The sequence below is a fragment of the Petromyzon marinus genome, chromosome 14 (assembly GCF_048934315.1).
Source record: "Petromyzon marinus isolate PM22_M1 ecotype Great Lakes invasive population chromosome 14, UKy_Petmar_22M1.pri1.0, whole genome shotgun sequence".
In the NCBI taxonomy this organism is placed as follows: Eukaryota; Metazoa; Chordata; class Hyperoartia; order Petromyzontiformes; family Petromyzontidae; genus Petromyzon; species Petromyzon marinus.
In genome coordinates, this window is record NC_133680.1 from 5999544 (window position 1) to 6018392 (window position 18849).

At 44.2% G+C, this 18849-nt stretch overlaps 2 protein-coding genes across 5 annotated transcripts in view; one reads left to right on the forward strand and one right to left on the reverse strand.

Annotated features, from left to right (window-relative positions):
• MON2 (MON2 regulator of endosome-to-Golgi trafficking) overlaps positions 1-7606 on the forward strand; it is a 49772-nt gene extending 42166 nt beyond the window's left edge. For all 3 annotated transcript variants that reach the window (XM_032954215.2, XM_032954219.2, XM_076067049.1), the window contains 6 exons: positions 586-776; positions 1609-1669; positions 2062-2185; positions 3981-4188; positions 5329-5411; positions 6324-7606. In XM_032954215.2, coding sequence (XP_032810106.2) covers positions 586-776; positions 1609-1669; positions 2062-2185; positions 3981-4188; positions 5329-5411; positions 6324-6487 — 831 coding nt within the window. In that variant the 3' untranslated portion in view covers positions 6488-7606. The remainder of the gene's footprint in view (positions 1-585; positions 777-1608; positions 1670-2061; positions 2186-3980; positions 4189-5328; positions 5412-6323) is intronic.
• A 369-nt stretch (positions 7607-7975) lies between these two features.
• Positions 7976-14525, reverse strand: LOC116942383 (rho-related GTP-binding protein RhoA-D-like). Of its 2 annotated transcripts, none has more exons than XM_032954223.2 (5): positions 14391-14525; positions 11182-11337; positions 10554-10674; positions 9481-9611; positions 7976-9325 (listed from the first exon to the last, which is right to left on the reverse strand). In XM_032954223.2, exons 2-5 carry the CDS (start codon positions 11335-11337, stop codon positions 9152-9154), a joined length of 582 nt encoding a protein of 193 aa, XP_032810114.1. In that variant the 5' UTR covers positions 14391-14525; the 3' UTR covers positions 7976-9151. The 2 variants fall into 2 exon arrangements, with proteins under 2 accessions (XP_032810114.1, XP_032810115.1); XM_032954224.2 differs by having other exon boundaries at positions 14314-14415.
• Between the last annotated feature and the right edge of the window lie 4324 nt (positions 14526-18849).

The window sequence follows — 18849 nt, forward strand, 5'->3', positions numbered from 1 at the left end:
CTTGAAGTGTCACATTTCACTTAGGTTTTTACACTACACTATAGCTCTTAATTTATTTATAATTCTGTCCTGATTATGCACTTTGCTATATATGTACATATGTTGAACTTCTTTCGCATTGCACGTAGCCAACTGTGCCATATTTTTATACAAATGTAGGTCTGTAGATACATAGAAATTTCAATATTTTTTTACGCAAGAGAGACATGGTACAAGCAAATGATCAAGATCATGAAAAGATGTCTTCAAACACAACAGTTAGGGCTACGCCACCCCAATCACGCCACAACATCAATGCTATAGGGTCACTCCACACCACACCGTCATGCCATACAATTATGCAACACTATCACCACACAATTTTCGCCATACAGTATCGCATATAGATACTGCTCATGCATGAACTTGAAGCTGCTACTTCTCAGATGGAAAGATCGTAATGTGGGGCAGTCACATGATCTGTCTCTGCGATCTGATTGGAAGTTGTCATCTCGGCTGCCCACCGCGATAATTTCTCTTCAGATTTTGTGCAATGAGATTTTGACAACAAAAGATTCTGATTGAAGGTGCACTGGTATTGTGCAGACGCTGCGAGTGCCACTAAGCATGAAGTACACGTGCCCATCGGAGAGTACCTGGCGGTTGGCGGTGACGTCGTTGCTGCGCGTGCTGGCCGTGGGGCTGCCAGTCGCTCGGCAGCATGCCTCCTCTGGAAAGTTTGACGCCATGTGGAGTGAGCTGGCCGCAACCTTCCAGGACTTCCTCTTCACCAACAGGTGGACCAGCTCTACAGAGACATATATATGGTGCCACGGTGGCAAGATGTTAACTACCTCGCCTGGTATACAGGTCGTTGGTTCGATCCCGACCCTGACGCCTGCATAGTTATAGAGTTTGCATCTTCTCCCCATGGTACCTTGGATTTTTCTCCAGGTCCACCAGTTTTTCCGTCAACATTTAGAAACATACACGTTGAGAGTATTTGGCTGATATAAATATCCACATCTTCAGCCACTTCATTGAGCTATCATTTTTTGCCAAGTCGCTTCTAGAAAAGAGCTATATAGTTTAGTGGGCTTTACCTGGTCAAATAAAAAAATTGTAACAAAAAGAATGAGTTTTTTTGGCAATATCTCGACTACAAGTTCAGTGTGCTAAGCTTTAAATCAGGCACTTCGTATGTGATTGAAATGATCTAAAAATACCAAATTCTGAAAACACGTAAAAATTGTCCCCAAATAATCAATAAATATATATATATCGAATGTATGCTAACTGCCATTCCAAAACGACACACCACAGAAGAGGTGAAACAATGCAAACAGGATGGTAAAATTGCATCGTAAAATAAATAAAAATGTAATCGAAACGCAGCCCTTAATAGTGGCATGAATAGCTTGGGGTCATTGCATCGCTGGGCATGAATCGCTTACTGACAACCCCACCCAAACCGACCGTACACTTGACCCTTTTCACACCCCTCGAAGAATAATACAATCTCATGAACCTCACCCACCCTTCCCCATTATATTTAAGACTTTCTCATTGTAAACAATAACCTTGCCGACGAATGCCCACCAGCTGATACATAATCATCTGTTTATTCAGCACTCCACCGGAAAACCTGTCTTTGCAAGAGTTTCAGAAGAATGAAAGCATTGACGTTCAGGTTTGCTGCTACAATTATTTATGGTCTAAGTCATGGATAACTTAAACAATTACTCCCACAGCTGTAAGTTTACTGACTTTAATCATGTGTACTCTTAATTTGAAATAAAAATGTGCATTTGACTAAATCTTATTGAAAAACTTTAATACATTATTGATTCTGTCCACGTAATTTTTCTTCTACAATTAATACCACCAGCTGTCATCTACTGGTATTAATGCTAATTGCTGTGAATGTGTACATTGGTTCTAACGCCGGTTGACACAAATGCAAACTGCTGTGTCCATTGATGCATCTGTAACAGTCTGTTGTACGGCCCTAATGAATGCCTTCTGCCACTGTGCACCGCGCTGGAGACTGATGCTTGATTGCCAGGCTGTTGCTCGTTTCAGGTGGTGCAGCTCATCGGCACAGACATTCTACCCCACGCGCTCTTCATCCCTAAGGAATTTGTCAACCAGATCATGAGCATGCTTAACAAAGGCTCCATCCACTCACAGTCCACCTCCTTTACCGGTACTGCATTGCCTTATTACACAGCCCCGATACATTACACTCTGTAACACAATTTTTGTTTCTGTGTAGTAAGTGTTATTTCGTAATTTCTTCTGCCTAAAAAGTATAGAAAATGGCTATTATTCCCCACAAACTGCGTTTGTGACCAGGACAGTGATATTTTGAAATTTACCTATTTTCAATGAGAGAACGGGCGAATTTCTGTCTTTTCGTTCACATAAAGTCAGAAAACAACAACATGAATCAAAATTAACATGTATTTATACTAAAGTAATCAAAAATGACTACAAAAAATTTAGACACCAAGGTGCACTACCACAGGCGGGACTGGCCACAGCGGACCGAGTTCTCTGTGGGGAGGAACAATGTCAAGTGGAAGCCACTGGGGAATTGTGGATGCTCTCACCTCTGCCATGATGTCTGGCCAGCATGCAAGAGTAGGCCAAATACCCTCTAGAATGTCTCTCCAGGGTTCCCTCTCGTGGAGGCCTTTCCACCAGCGGTGGCAATGGCTTGGAGTGGCCTTTCTCCAGTAGTGGAGAGATCGTGGCTGGCGATGATGACGACATTACGCAGTGGAAAAAAATGGGCCACAGTTGCAGGGTCATGGCCGTTTTTCAGGTCACCACTGTGAGTCAAATGCAGGTTTGGTTTTTAGTGACGTCATCAGAGACTTTTGCGGTTCAGTCTGATGGTGCAGGATTTAATCTTGTATAATATTGGGTGTTATGTAAGTGACTAATTGCCCGAATGATATCACTTTTCAAAATAAGTAAAAATTTAGTCAATGTAATTTTTGTTCAAATAATTCAAACAAAACATTTTATTAATCACATTTGCTTGCTGTGTCAATTATATTGCCTTTAAATGCTGATTATAGGATGGAAGAACATAGCACAGTTAACCCTGAGACAGGAAGAAACAATGATTTTAGTTCATAACTTAATAACATACTTCTCAAATTCAATTAACTGCCACAATTTGGGTTAAGTCTCATTTGTGTATTCATTTATTTTGTTGTACAGGTTTTTGTGCTCCATTAACCAAAATTACCTTATATTTCTAACACAACTTAATAATAATTTCTTGCATGCATCATTCAATGGACATTAGACCATTATAATAAATACAATGTTTGCAAAATACATTGTGTTTAGATAATGTCTAAATACAACTGCATATCAAGATGCTATACAAAACAGTAGTACGTGTGAATCGCAGCAATAACAATCTGTACTGGATTCATTGCGTATAATTATGGCTGGCCTATGATGCAATAAAATCACCCAGATTGTTCCCATCAAATATTGGAAAAGCCTTACTAGTGTTCAGATGGATGACTACCATGCACAAACAGGTTGTCGTAGGACTTGGATAGCAGAGGGAAGGGTAGCAAAACCCCCCACTTCTATGTTCCATGCCTTCACTGACCTACACATTTACCAGTGTGGTGAAGTATGGTAAATTAACCACCATGATCCGCATGGTGTGGCAAGGCCCTAATCCAGCTCTGGATTGTCTTTAGGGCTGTATAATGCACTAGCGCACATACAATCTAGACCAGACCAATATGGGTGTCAAGTCATTCCCAAACAAGTCCTGGCCCCTCCCATCCAACCACCATCAACCTTCACCGACCCTCACTGTCCAGCTTGGTGAAGCCTGGTTCAAATAACCACAGCAACCACGCACAGTGCGGGCAGGCCCTCATCCAGCAGCGGATTGACAAATGGGTGTGTGCGTGTGCACGTACAACCGTGGCTGTCGTTGTTTTTGTGACATTGCCGGCGTGCAGAGGCGGAGGTTAGCTACCGCATGCGCGAGGAGTTCTCCAAGGTGTGCTTCGAGACGCTGCTGCAGTTCTCGCTGAGCGGCAAGGCGACGAGTGCGCAGGAGGGCTACATCTCGCGCATGGCGCTCGCCGCGCTGCTTCAGCGAGCGCAGCAGGTGCTCGCCAAGTACGTGGAGGATGAGCGACTCAGCGGCTCCTGTCCCCTGCCCAGGTGCGCCGTTCCGGAGAGCGTACATCACGCGCGCGTACGTCAGTCATAGTCGCGGTGGCAATACACCAGTGTTCTTCACTATTCAGGGTTGGGGGGGGGGGGGGCACTTTTGCCGATAAGACATCAGTGTGAGGGCCGTGACACATGATGTGGCTTTTCACATCTGTGTATTGTGGGGGGCCGCACGTCAAGGGCCGCACTAAAGGCCACCCGGGGCCGCCAGTGGCCCGCGGGCCTTGCAATGAAGAACACTGCAATACACTTGTATAATCCAGCCCCTTGGAGGGGATAGAATCGGGTTTCCTTCCGCGTGATGTAATAACCGAGAAATTGGCCACACTATCACAAATCTGGCCTTATGACCAAATCGCCCAGAATGTGCCTGCTTCTCATTAGATCTTGGAAGCTAAGCAGAGTTGAGCTGGGGATAGTGCTTGGATGGGGCAATCGCCGTGCATAAAACTTGCGGCTTGTAGACTGCCGTGGGGCTCCGTTATGGGCAGCAGAGGGCATAAGAATGATGTATTGTACTATGCATCCACATCTGTACTGCCTGCCTGAACTAACCCACACTGAACAGCGTGGTGAGGTATGGTCATGGCATTGTGAGGCGGTCATGGCATTGGGAGGCACTCATCCAGCAGCGGAATGAGACAAAGTCTGTACATACACATAAATAGAGGACCCTTTTCGAAAATCAGTTTAAAACTCTAAGGTTTATACTCTTTGGTTATTTTAGGAAAATACACGTAGGTAGAAAAAAAAATCACGTTTCGATCGCAACACAAGCAATCGTCATCAGGTAGAAAGGTACAGTAGTAGAACTGCTGAACAAGGTTTGTTTGTGGATGCGTCGCGTAATGTTCACGATATTGTTGTTTGATACAGTGTGGTATCCTTATCCTTTGCCGCCCCAGTTTTGCCGCAACCACTGTTTTATTTTCACGTCTGTGCTCGAGTCACCTCACCTGTCCAATTCACTTTCACGGGAACAATTTTTTTACAGCTGCTGTTACAGCCGGCATCTCTGTTGATTGCAAGGTTATATTTGTAAAACTCATTTCCATGACGAGGAACACACTTTTCTTCGCTTCGTGTCGTTGAAAGTTAGTTGATCGGTTTTCTCCTTTGGTTTCACAGGCAGAGGATAACAGAAGTAGTTTTTGTATTAAAAGCAACAAGTACACTAATGGATTCGTTGAAAAAGACTCGACCGGAAAATGGTGAGTTTTGCTTCACTTCATTTGCAGCCCCAATGCGGGCGTGGGCGTTTAAAGTAACCGCGACGAGCTATTTTTATGCTATGAAAAGACTCCTTTGTTATTCTTTCCATTCTGCCACTGTTATCAGTGTCTACCATAGAAGAATATATGGGCGAAACCCGGGTTGATGGCGCTAGTGAATGTCTTTGTGTGCTCTATTTGATTTGGCAAGCTTCATGACAGGGATATATTTTTTGTATACGTGTTGCCTGCAAACAACAAATATAAATATGCTGTTTATGACCGCTAATTAAATGGGAAAGCAAACATTTGTATGTTATATATATTAAAAAAAACTTGTGAATGTTTTGGTTTCAATGTCAAGACACATTTAAACAATCTTAGCCCACAGAGTATATAATCTTAAAAGACCCTTGTGTAAACAACAAGTGGTACGCACGTGGTCATTTAGGAGTTATATTTAGTAGGCTTTTAAAATGTCCTGGGCTTTGAAATGTTCCATACAGCTAGCTGCTGGTTGTTTCTCTTCAGGACTTTAAATGTTATGATGTACACCACACGTCACAGATTTAGAAATTATCTATCCACGAGAATTGCAGGTAATACCGGATGTGCTGGTTATGCAGCAGTGACTGCAGTGTTGGAGGCTCATAAATTATTGACGCACACAACACTGTTATATTTGTCGTTTGAATTGTACGCAAACGTGTACTTGTGTGCTGTTTTACCTGGGCCACTTAAACACATCAGTGCATGGAGATGACATTTTTTTTGTCATTAGCGCATGGGTGGGTTGACAGGAAATCCTGTGAGGCCATGTGCATGCGGGCGTCATATTCACTTGGTCATTCTTTTAACTATGCACTCATTTATTGGCGGGTTTTTTTTGCACAATCCCTCTTGTTTTTACAGTGGACATGAGCATGTGGGAGCAGGTGATAGCGTTGTACCCGACGCTGGTCGCGTGCGTGTCGTGCACGTGTCCGGATGTGTGCCTGGCCCTCCAAGAGGCCATGCATCCTTTCCAGGACATGCTGCGGCCACCACCCTGCAAGCTGCAGAACGGAACCTCATGATTGCAACGCAAGGCCCCGCGTGCACTACACACAATAGCACTGCAGTCACCGCGCCAGTCCGGTGCTGCGATTCCGTGCAACGCCACCACGCCCTGCGCTTACTGCTGTAGCCGCATGTCATCGGCCCCGTTTCGGGAAAAAAAAATCCACGTCTTAACTCGCCCACGCTTCTTCCGTTTGCGACTCAACTCACCAGGCTGTAACCACCACCGTCTGTGCCACATGACGTGATTCAGCCCGTTCCAAGCAGAGTCACACTACGCTGTGATGCACTGTCAAAGAGATACAAAAATAATCTGGCTGCAGTAGGGTGCATACACCGCACACATGTGGCACATTTGAGGTCAGTGGGGAAAATGGTTGGGGGGGGGGGGGATGCCAAAGGACTCCTTTCGAAATCTTTATTCATTAAGCGCTTGAGCTGGTTTACACATTCGGGAGTCTCATTTTGTCTATCAGACGGAACGTAACGTCGAGTAGGCTGTTGCTGGGGTTCATCCAAGCTGGCTCAAAAGTAACAAAAAACATGTTAGGGAGTATTTTTGTGTGCAATTTTCACATTGTCCTCTTTCAATCCAGTCAATTCGATGATACATAATGGCTGTATCATGCCTTGTGTTCAAAACGTCTAATTTAATGGCATAATTTCCATGAAGGTTTTTATACAATCGGTTGTTTTGAGAGTACAAGGTTAATTGACGCAACCGCTTGTGTAAAACCTTACATTGCTCAAGGCTTTTTTATACAGGTGGTTGTCTTTTCACAGTGCAAGCTCAATCAGAAGTCGAGCAGATTGAGGGTGGGTGAGAGGCAGGGGAATGCTGACTTCAAGTCAGTCGTGGCAGTGGTGTTGGGTATGGGAAAAGAGCACTACAGTTTTTTTTTTATAAATAGTTAACTACCAAATGACTAGAATTTAAAGGTTGGGGCGTGATAAGTGCTCCAACCAGCTGGTACTTAGTGCCCATTACAGCTGGTTTAGCTGGTTTGTTAATGTCGGTCTATTTGAATGGTGTTAATACAGTATTAGGCTGACGTAGAAAAAGCCGGTTACTGTAATTGTATATTAAAGCAAGTACAGTTGTCTGTGTGTATCATTAAATGTATTTTGACTGTCAATTGAATGTGCTTGGAAAACAATTTTGTTTACATTTTCAGCAAGGTGCATCAGTTTTATCGTTTGTAAAGTCGGACATTTTGTATTATGGCCTTGCTTTGTCTTATTGTGCCAAGATCAAATTAATTTAAAGTCAAAACAGTGGAGTGTGATTCATTGGAAAGTGTGATACACTTTACAGCAGGGTTGTGCTGCAAGAATGGTCAAAAGGACTTGCTAATTACATAAAATGCGATTTCCTTACCATTGCAGCAATGCATGTCGCATGCTATTTCGTGCATATTGGTTTTTGCTTATACATGCATCTCCAACCTGGGACAAATATAGTTTTAAAATACACTTAAATACAACCAATACCACAGTACTCAAAATGATGTTCAATACAGTATTGGAATGTTTATTTGATAACAATGCAAAGCCCATGAAACATTGATATTACATACAACAGTAGTTAATAAAAGTGACACTGTTTAGTGGTGATGCACCAATTGCACTAACTTTACTTCATTAAACCCACAATCCAATGTACATTTGAATTTGGTTTCAAATTAACCAAGGACCGACTTGTCATTTCAATGCAGAATACAGTGGGGTTGCATGTGATTTTTAATGGAGTGGTCACCTTGAACACAGTAGTAGTTCTAAAAACACAACTACATGTGAAGTCAACAGCACCCTAACTGAAACCCATAACAAAAAGAGAACCATCTCCAAAAGGAATGTTTACACTGCTAAGTAAATGGAGATAACATGTTGGTTTTCCATACTGTGGCCATCCACATGCCCCTTCTTCCAAGACAGGCCAATGCCATTGTGCCCTCGCCCAGGAATAAAAATAATTACAGGTCAATTTATGGGCCTATTTACCCAGACAGTCTTAAATTGCATTGTCACTTTGGTTGCCATATTTAGTGTTAGGGAACAGGTTGGCCGCTATTAGGACCAACATAACAATCCAAATATACTAAGGAGACTACATCAATACACGATGCTATATGAGGCAGTTATCTGGCTTGACAACCTGAATGTGAAATTGCAGTTGTTGCTCTGCATCAGCCACACAAAAGACTGATCAGGACCTCAGCAGCAAGCAGTGCGGATGGTCTCAATTTTACCACCACTTGGGGCAGTCACAGGATGGAGGACTGCACAATACAGCACAACAGAGAAGAGGGCCCCCCCCCCCCCTTAAAATTTGGCTGGAAAAAGATGTGGCTTAAGTTGAAACTGCAAAGAATCCCGATGGCAAGAATCAAGGCCTTGAACCAAAAGAGCAGACTAGTGCTTGTGGAGAGGTCCCTGCCGTGGGGGCTGGTCCAAAGCAGCAGCCTGGAACCAGCACATGGCTACACCTTCATCTGCCTCGGAAAAAGGGAATGCGTTGACGGCTTCCAATGAAAACCCATGCTTAACGTAAGTAACGAAAGCCCCTTCTTTAGACAACTTTTAACACGAGTTACGAAATTCGTGATGCGTGTGTAATATATTCGCCACGTATAGTGTACTGAATTTGATTTACGAAGAAAAAAGGCAACTTAAGCAACAGTTTACAAGAGCCGGCAACCGCCTGTCTTCTTGCGCTTGCGGACTTGCAGGGCAGCCCTGGTGGCCATCTCAAAGACCTCACGCACACCATCCTTGGTCTTGGCCGAGCACTCCATGTAGCCAAAGGCATTTATCCGGTTGGCCATGTCTCTGCCTTCCTCCACCCTCACCGGCTCCTGCACAAGACAATCCCAGTGAACAGTGATGCTTAGGACTCTGAGAATGACTAAACAACCATGATCAGCCTTGTTCCCACAGTAAAATTCTAACCGCTCATTATTAATCGTCCAAGACAAAACATTGAAATAGTTATTGTAAATAGGTACCTCACCTGCTTCATCTTGGCAAGCTCACGCTTTGTGTTGTCGTCATTGCGCAGGTCCTTCTTATTTCCCACCAGGATAATTGGCACATTTGGGCAGAAATGTTTCACCTCTGGGGTCCACTTCTCAGGAATGTTTTCTAAAGGAACATTGAGAATGCAGGCTCGATACAAATATCCGTCTTCACAGTAGACAATGCCTTTTACCTGAATGTATGCGTGTCGCTAATTAAGCAAATATATTCATGTTTAACGATTGACGCAATGCAGTGTCTTGGGGTTTGAGCTACAACTGTCCTCGATTGAAGGCCCCGATCTAAAAATGTATCAATTTAAATAAATATAACATGGTGATCCCAATACATGCGTCACATCATGCAAATGAGAATCAATCATGTACAGTTCCTACATCGCATGTGGCTCACATGATTCCTGCAGCCATGATATGATCTACATTGAAACCCCCACATTGTGATAATTCGCATCATCTCAAGAGAGAAGAATTATTACACGCTTCCTGTTCACGCTTCCTTTTCAATGTATTTTGAACACTGTTTTTTTTCCTCCCGCAATGGTTGTACAGGATTTCCCCGCATGCCTGAGAGGATGCACGTACCCAGGTTGTCAGGACTCCGTTATTTAGAAATAGGGTACAAAGGTGTGTTTACGAACAGCCAGAAGGCATGACTCCCATCATGCCCTATATGCATGTCATGTGACCACCACACTGCATGTATAGCACAATGCTGTTTGCCTTGTCTAAACTACTAGCTCAAGGGAAGTGAATGTGTGGCTGTATCATTGTTTTAGACCACCAACTCATGAGTTGAAAACGTGGCCATCCCATTCGACAAAGCAAAGAGCATTTCATATGCAGTGGTCACATGACATGTGTACATGCAATACATGGTCGTGTCTTCCTGCTGTTAGATGCATACCTTTGTGTGTTGTTATTTTTCTTTGTTTACTACCAGCACATTACCGTTGTGATTTTTTTTCTCATCATTTACAGGGAGTTTTGTATTTGAAGCCCTGTTATTTTTATCATTGCGTGGCTTCGCCAAGAGCTTGAGCGGTCATACCCAGGCTGTCGGGACTGTCGATGGAGAAGCACATGAGGATGACGTCGGTGTCCGGGTAGGAGAGCGGTCGCAGGCGGTCGTAGTCCTCCTGTCCGGCCGTGTCCCACAGCGCCAGCTCCACCTGCTCACAGACAGTAATCCTTCAACTCTCCTCACCTGAATTTAAGAGTACTAGAGCCACTTATAAAATGAGATAAAATATTGCCAATTTAAAGGTGAGCTTAAAGTTAATTTAGAGAATTATGTTCTAGAAGGGCTATGAAGCTGAAATTTAGAACAGATAGTCAAATGCATTATAAAAAAAATACATTTTCAAAAATGAACCCTATTAAATGTGATATTCAAAATGTTAGTCACTCACAATCTGATAATGAAAACATCACACTTAAACTAGTTAGCCTAAAATTCAAAATGTAATTCGCCCAACACAATCCATCAATCATTAATGCACCAATGCATTTCCTCCTGTTTGGCATGATAAAGTAGGAAAACTCCATGAGCGGTTACAAGTTATCGATGCAGATAAATATTTTTGGGATGTACTTATTTCCATTAATATATACAGTGCATGTTTACTATTATACTAAAACAGACAGATGAAGTCGTCGTGAACCACATTTGCTCCCACCTGCTTGCCATCTACTTCGATATCGGCCACGTAGTTTTCAAACACAGTTGGCACGTAGACTTCGGGAAACTGATCTTTGCTGAAGACGATGAGAAGGCAGGTCTTTCCGCAGGCTCCATCCCCGACAATGACCAGCTTTTTCCTTATGGCTGCCATCTGAGCAGGCAACATAACAAGTAATTTAAGTAGACAGAAACACTTCAACGTAGGATCGGTGTCATAACTTAAGCACTGCTGTCGGTGTACTAGTATTTTACAACTAGTCGGTGGTCCAGATAGACCTTTCAATTAGATCTGGCCACCTTTAAAGACATACATGTCAACCCTTAATCAGTGCCTACGTTATTACAGACCAATTCAGACCTTATTGGTCACCCGGTGCCCTTATAAATCCCATCGCAAGGCAGAAAGACAAAGACAAAAAATGTTTAAACCGCTGTACGCCGTATGGACCTGAAAACGCAATTTCCCTGGACAAGAATACGGGTACACTGGGTTGACAGATATGTAAAGATAATGGCAGCTCCACCGTATTAAGAGACCCGTTGCACCTCAGTTGAGCTGCACCAGTCACGAACCACTTGGATTTGTTTTCTACACTCTACATCACAGGCTGACTGGTCAATTCTAACACTTGCCATGGCCCGAAACGTTCTTAACAACTTGAATCAGATCCACCAGGTGATCCATTTATGAACATCCCATCATCGTAATCGACAACGATAAACGTACACGTCCCCCCCAACAACCTCAATACAATTAAATATTGCAAGTCTCTTCTGCGATGGGAGACATTGCTTTCACACTATTAAAAAACTCGTTCGGAAGGGGCTTTTGCAAATCAGTGGAGTATCCTATAAATGGATCACCTTGTATTGGTTGTGTTCCTGTACACCACTGCCAATGCATTAACTTACTTTTCGGATACGCACCTCATCGTGTGGCGTTCGGACAGTACAAATCACAGCGTGTCATCAGTGCAGAGTTGGTTTCTTTGACATACTAACCAGAAGGCAACGCAGGACCCCACTAAAATGGCTCCCCTGTGCCTCCCAGACACTTCCTTTTACACAAGAGACCCAACTTTTGTACAGCTGTCACTACCATTTGCTTCTTTAGATCCCGTATTTTGTTTGCAAGCTGTGATTTTGGCTACCCAACACAAACGTTTTAGGCTCGTTTGGCTCTAATTTGGTTTTAACGTTATCTACCTCCAGCAGGCAAGTCGGAATAACTCGTCACACATACATACACTCCCACATGACATCACTATCAATATAGCATCACCACCAGCATCAATAACGTCATTCATTATTACCACCACCATGTATAGCACTATCAGCAGCATCAATAACATCACCATTCTCGTCAATGACATAACCACCATTATAAAAAGTAAACAATTTTTATGTTTCCATGTAAGGTCCACGGAGCTATATAGATCTTTTTTAGAAGCGACCTGCCCACAAATGATAGCTCAACGAAGTGGCTTATCACGTTTAAATGTATAGCAAAAAACCGGAGGACCCGGAGAAAAATCCACACCACCACAAACTCGAAATATACAGTAGGCGTCAGGGTCGGGATCGACCACACGACCTCGCGAGGTACTTGACATCTTGCCACCCTCTCATAAGTAACATCACCATCATCAACCAATATCACCACGACTTGACCAACATCACCAATAACCACCACCGCTCCCCACCACGACTTGATCACCACCGTCCCCGCCACCACTACCACCAACATCACCAACCAATATCATCCATAATAATATTGGTCGCGAAAGCCTACGTGTTAAACTGACCAATACCATCGCCACCACCAATAACCACCACCACCACCACAAAACACTGGCTCCAACATCATCACCACCACCAATAACCACCACCACAAAACACTGGCTCCAACATCATCACCACCAATAACCACCACCACCACAAACAGTTGGCTCCAACATCATCACCACCACCAATAACCACCACCACTTGCTCCAACATCACCACCACTACCAATAACCACCACCACAAACAGTTGGCTCCAACATCATCACCACCACCAATAACCACCACCACTGGCTCCAACATCATCACCACTACCAATAACCACCACCACAAAACACTGGCTTCAACATCATCACCACCACCAATAACCACCACCACAAACACTGGCTCCAACATCATCACCACTACCAATAACCACCACCACAAAACACTGGCTCCATCATCACCACCACCAATAACCACCACCACAAAACACTGGCTCCAACATCATCACCACTACCAATAACCACCACCACAAAACACTGGCTCCATCATCACCACCACCAATAACCACCACCACCACAAACAGTTGGCTCCAACATCATCACCACCACCAATAACCACCACCACAAAACACTGGCTCCAACATCATCACCACCACCACAAAACACTGGCTCCAACATCATCACCACCACCACCAATAACCACCACCACAAACACTGGCTCCAACATCATCACCACCACCAATAACCACCACCACAAACACTGGCTCCAACATCATCACCACCACCACCACAAAACACTGGCTCCAACATCATCACCACCACCAATAACCACCACCACCACAAAACACTGGCTCCAACATCATCACCACCACCAATAACCACCACCACCACCACTACAAAACACTGGCTCCAACATCATCACCACCACCAATAACCACCACCACCACAAACAGTTGGCTCCAACATCATCACCACCACCAATAACCACCACCACCACAAACAGTTGGCTCCAACATCATCACCACCACCAATAACCACCACCACCACAAACAGTTGGCTCCAACATCATCACCACCACCAATAACCACCACCACCACAAACAGTTGGCTCCAACATCATCACCACCACCAATAACCACCACCACCACAAACACTGGCTCCAACATCATCACCACCACCAATAACCACCACCACCACCACAAACAGTTGGCTCCATCATTTGTCGACGCGAGGCCTACGCCCAGCCGGAGAAGCCTGCGGCGTCGCCTGGAACGACCCGTCGTCCGGCCGCGTCGATCAACAAAAAAGCCGAGCTTAACAACAACAAAAACACCCCACCGCCAGATTAACGTCAAGACGCACGCGGATGGGCTTGACGGCGTCAACCTCGTCTCGCTCGCGAGGGGAATGAAGTCAGGGAAGGGGCTTGAGGCGCTTACCGCGGCCGCACAGGCAAACCCGTCGTCGCGGGGTGGGTGGGTGGGAGACGCGGGGTCAAGGCGCGGGGTCAAGGCGCGGCAGGGTGTGACGTCACGAATCAGACCACACCCTACTAGCCCCGCCTATCTTTTCCCGGCAGACCCCGCCCACGGTTATTTAGGCCGCGCCCTCTTTGTTTACGCCACGCCCCTCGCGCGATTGCAAGCCGGTCCCCCCCCCCCCCGTTTAGGCAACGCCCCCGCTTCAATACCCCTCCCCACCGATGGTAATTTGCATAAATTGTTCAAGCCACGCCTTCCGCGTTCTCCACCCAGGTGAAACAGGTGAACACGTGGACTGACTGTGGGTCGACCTGTCCTCTGATGTGGAAGCTCAAACATTATAATCGCTAGCGTCCTCGTGCAGAGTCTAAATAAAAACGTAGATAAGGAGACGATATGTAGTCACCTTCGTGTATGTCTGTCTCCACGTCCGTAATGTTTTTTGTTATTTGATGGTTACTTGTGTTGAAGCAATGCTGCTGAAATGCATTGCCAAGTATCCGCAGGCCGTTGGCGACACATGGGTTTGGTTCAAAGTTGCTTTTGTGGTGGTTTTTTTGGTGCAGAGAGACGGGGATATATGAAGGAGACATTGCTCATTCACACTCCGATGTTGGGCACGTAATGAATACTATGTGATCGATTTTTTTAAATTCGGAAATGCAATTCATGTTTTACTCATGCCAACGATTCACAACAACGCTTCAGGAGTTTGTACACAATCCAATAATAACAAACACTCGTCTTCACAGCACACGGGCCACGGAGGTCGAGTCGCTCCATAATAAAGGTTTTTTTGTGGGTTAGATCGCGTAAATATAAATATGTCGTTAACCCACCACCACCACGAGACATAGCTAATTAGTAAGGGTTCTCACGTAAACAAAACGTGCCAATTACTTGCTATCTAAGCACACCGGCGTGTTGGGAGTTGCTAATTTACTGCGCCCTCTGTAAGCAGTGCTTGTTGAATGCGCTACGTTTTGTTTTTCGGTTGTGTGCCTGTGCACCACTGCCAACACATTGTCACCAATGTAATGTGTTTACAATATACTGTAGCTTTTAGCATTGAACAAAAAGCTACAGTGCTCTCACCAATAGCATCTGGTGACTCAAAAAAGGTTCAACAAACTTTACCGCTGATGAGACCCAGAAGGTCAACACCGGCTGGTTAATACGAACTTTACTCTCTGCAGCCAGAATGCTTAGGAAATTGCTGCGGCCTGGTGTGGATGGATAAGAGAGGTCACCTGAGCTTTCCGAAGTAATTCTGTGATACACCCTTCCGTGGACCATTCTTTTACACGGAGTAATACACAGAGCAGTGTTCTGAGAGTTGCAAGTGGATTCTTCATCTCGTGGCGTATAATGGGGGCATCTTGTGCAGAAATTGGTCGCTGTCGCTCTGCCTCTTTACTGGAATATACTAAACTTAGTAAACTTTGTTTTTACCAGGCAAGGCCCACTGAGCGATATAGCTCTTTTTCAGAATCCACCTGGCCACAAATGATAGCTCAACGAAGTGGCTTATCATGTGGGAATGTATAGCAGCCAACGACTCTTAAGCACATTTCTAAATGTGGAAGGAAAAACCGGATGAGCCGGAGAAAAATCCACGCGACCACAGAGAGAACATGCAAGCTCAAAATATGCAGGCGTCAGGGTCGGTATAAAGCCCAAGGTATCCTGCACACCAGGCAGGGTAGTTAACGTCTCACCACCGCGGCGTCCAAACATACATTTGAGTCCTGATTTTGATGAAAGATATATCCTCAGATATGGCCCAATTCACGCTGATCAGTGGGTGAGTGAAGATGCTTGCATGCCAGGGGAATAATGTCCTTTGATCACACTGTTTTTAAATCATGTTTTTCCTTTAGGCCAGTGGAATTAAAGAGATATTACATGAGTGTCAAGAAAGTACAGTCGAGAGAGTACAAATGAATGACTACAAACAAGACAATGATACCATGCAGATGGGAGCACAGAATACGTGACCAGTACAAATGAGACAGAACGAGACGGTACAGATTAAATAATAGACAAAATAGTACCAAATGAGACCAGTACAAACAAGACAGCACAACATATAAAGACAGCACGAAAATATAGAACCAACAAGACAGCACTGAAATAGACGTACAGTACACATCAGACGGTACAAAAGGATAGACGGTATAAATGACACCAGACTGTATAAACAAGGAAGTATGAGACAGACCGTATAAATATGACACATTCAAATGAGGTGGACCGTACAAAAGATACAGACGATACAAACTGGGGCATTATGAATGAGGCAGTATGTATGTAATTTGAACTTTCGCACCGTACATAGCCAACCGTGCTAAACGGAGGTGAGGGTTATATAGTACAAATGATAAAGGCCGTTCGAATAATACTACCAGCGAAGACGGTATACATTTTATGAGAATAGGATTTCCCTTTTTTTCTCGCAACAAAACAGATGTTAAGATGTTAAAACACCAAACTGAAACCTTTTACAAGGAATCATGTCTGCATTAACTACAATACTTGTGGTCAGAATGCGAACAAAAAACATACCCTGATAATATACAGTGAGGGAAAAAAGTATTTGATCCCCTGCTGATTTTGTACGTTTGCCCACTGACAAAGAAATGATGAGTCTATAATTTTAATGGTAGGTTTATTTGAACAGTGAGAGACAGAATAACAACAAAACAATCCAGAAAAACGCATGTCAAAATTTTTATAAATTGATTTGCATTTTAATGAGGGAAATAAGTATTTGACCCCTCTGCAAAACATGACTTAGTACTTGCTGGCAAAACCCTTGTTGGCAATCACAGAGGGCAGACGTTTCTTGTAGTTGGCCACCAGGTTTGCACACATCTCAGGAGGGATTTTGTCCCACTCCTCTTTGCAGATCTTCTCCAAGTCATTAAGGTTTCGTGGCTGACGTTTGGCAACTCGAACCTTCAGCTCCCTCCACAGATTTTCTATGGGATTAAGGTCTGGAGACTGGCTAGGCCACTCCAGGACCTTAATGTGCTTCTTCTTGAGCCACTCCTTTGTTGCCTTGGCCGTGTGTTTTGGGTCATTGTCATGCTGGAATACCCATCCACGACCCATTTTCAATGCCCTGGCTGAGGGAAGGAGGTTCTCACCCAAGATTTGACGGTACATGGCCCCGTCCATCGTCCCTTTGATGCGGTGAAGTTGTCCTGTCCGCTTAGCAGAAAAAACACCCCCAAAGCATGTTTCCACCTCCATGTTTGATGGTGGGGATGGTGTTCTTGGGGTCATAGGTAGCATTCCTCCTCCAAACACGGCGAGTTGAGTTGATGCCAAAGAGCTCCATTTTGGTCTCATCTGACCACAACACTTTCACCCAATTGTCCTCTGAATCATTCAGATGTTCATTGGCAAACTTCAGACAGGCATGTATATGTGCTTTCTTGAGCAGGGGGACCTTGCGGGCGCTGCAGGATTTCAGTCCTTAACGGCGTAGTGTGTTACCAATTGTTTTCTTGGTGACTATGGTCCCAGCTGCCTTGAGATCATTGACAAGATCCTCCCATGTAGTTTTGGGCTGATTCCTCACCGTTGTCATGATCATTGCAACTCCACGAGGTGACATCTTGCATGGAGCCCCAGGCCGAGGGAGATTGACAGTTCTTTTGTGTTTCTTCCATTTGCGAATAATCACACCAACTGTTGTCACCTTCTCACCAAGCGGCTTGCAATGGTCTTGTAGCCCATTCCAGCCTTGTGTAGGTCTACAATCTTGTCCCCGACATCCTTTGAGAGCTATTTGGTCTTGGCCATGGTGGAGAGTTTGGAATCTGATTGATTGCTTCTGTGGACAGGCGTCTTTTATACAGGTAACAAGCTGAGATTAGGAGCACTCCCTTTAAGAGTGTGCTCCTAATCTCAGCTCGTTACCTGTATAAAAGACACCTGGGAGCCAGAAATCTTTCTGATTGATAGGGGGTTAAATACTTATTTCCCTAATTAAAACGCAAATCGACTTATAATATTTTTGAAATGCGTTTTTCTGGATTTTTTTGTTATTCTGATTCTCACTGTTCAAATAAACCTATCATTAAAATTATAGACTGATCATTTATTTGTCAGTGGGCAAACGTACAAAATCAGCAGGGGATCAAAAAATGTTTTCCCTCACTGTATGCATTGTCTTTGAAACTGATTGGTCCGCACCATTTGAGACGAGGCTCAAAAGAAAGCTGTATCTAGTGTGGACTAATCAGTTTCAAAGACAATGCATATATCATCAGAGTATGTTCTTTTTGTTTGCATTCTGACCACAAGTATTGTGGTTAATGCAGACATGATTCCTTGTAAAAGGTTTCAGTTTGGTGTTTTAACATCTTAACACCTGTTCTGTTGCCAGAAAAAAAGGGGAAAACCTATT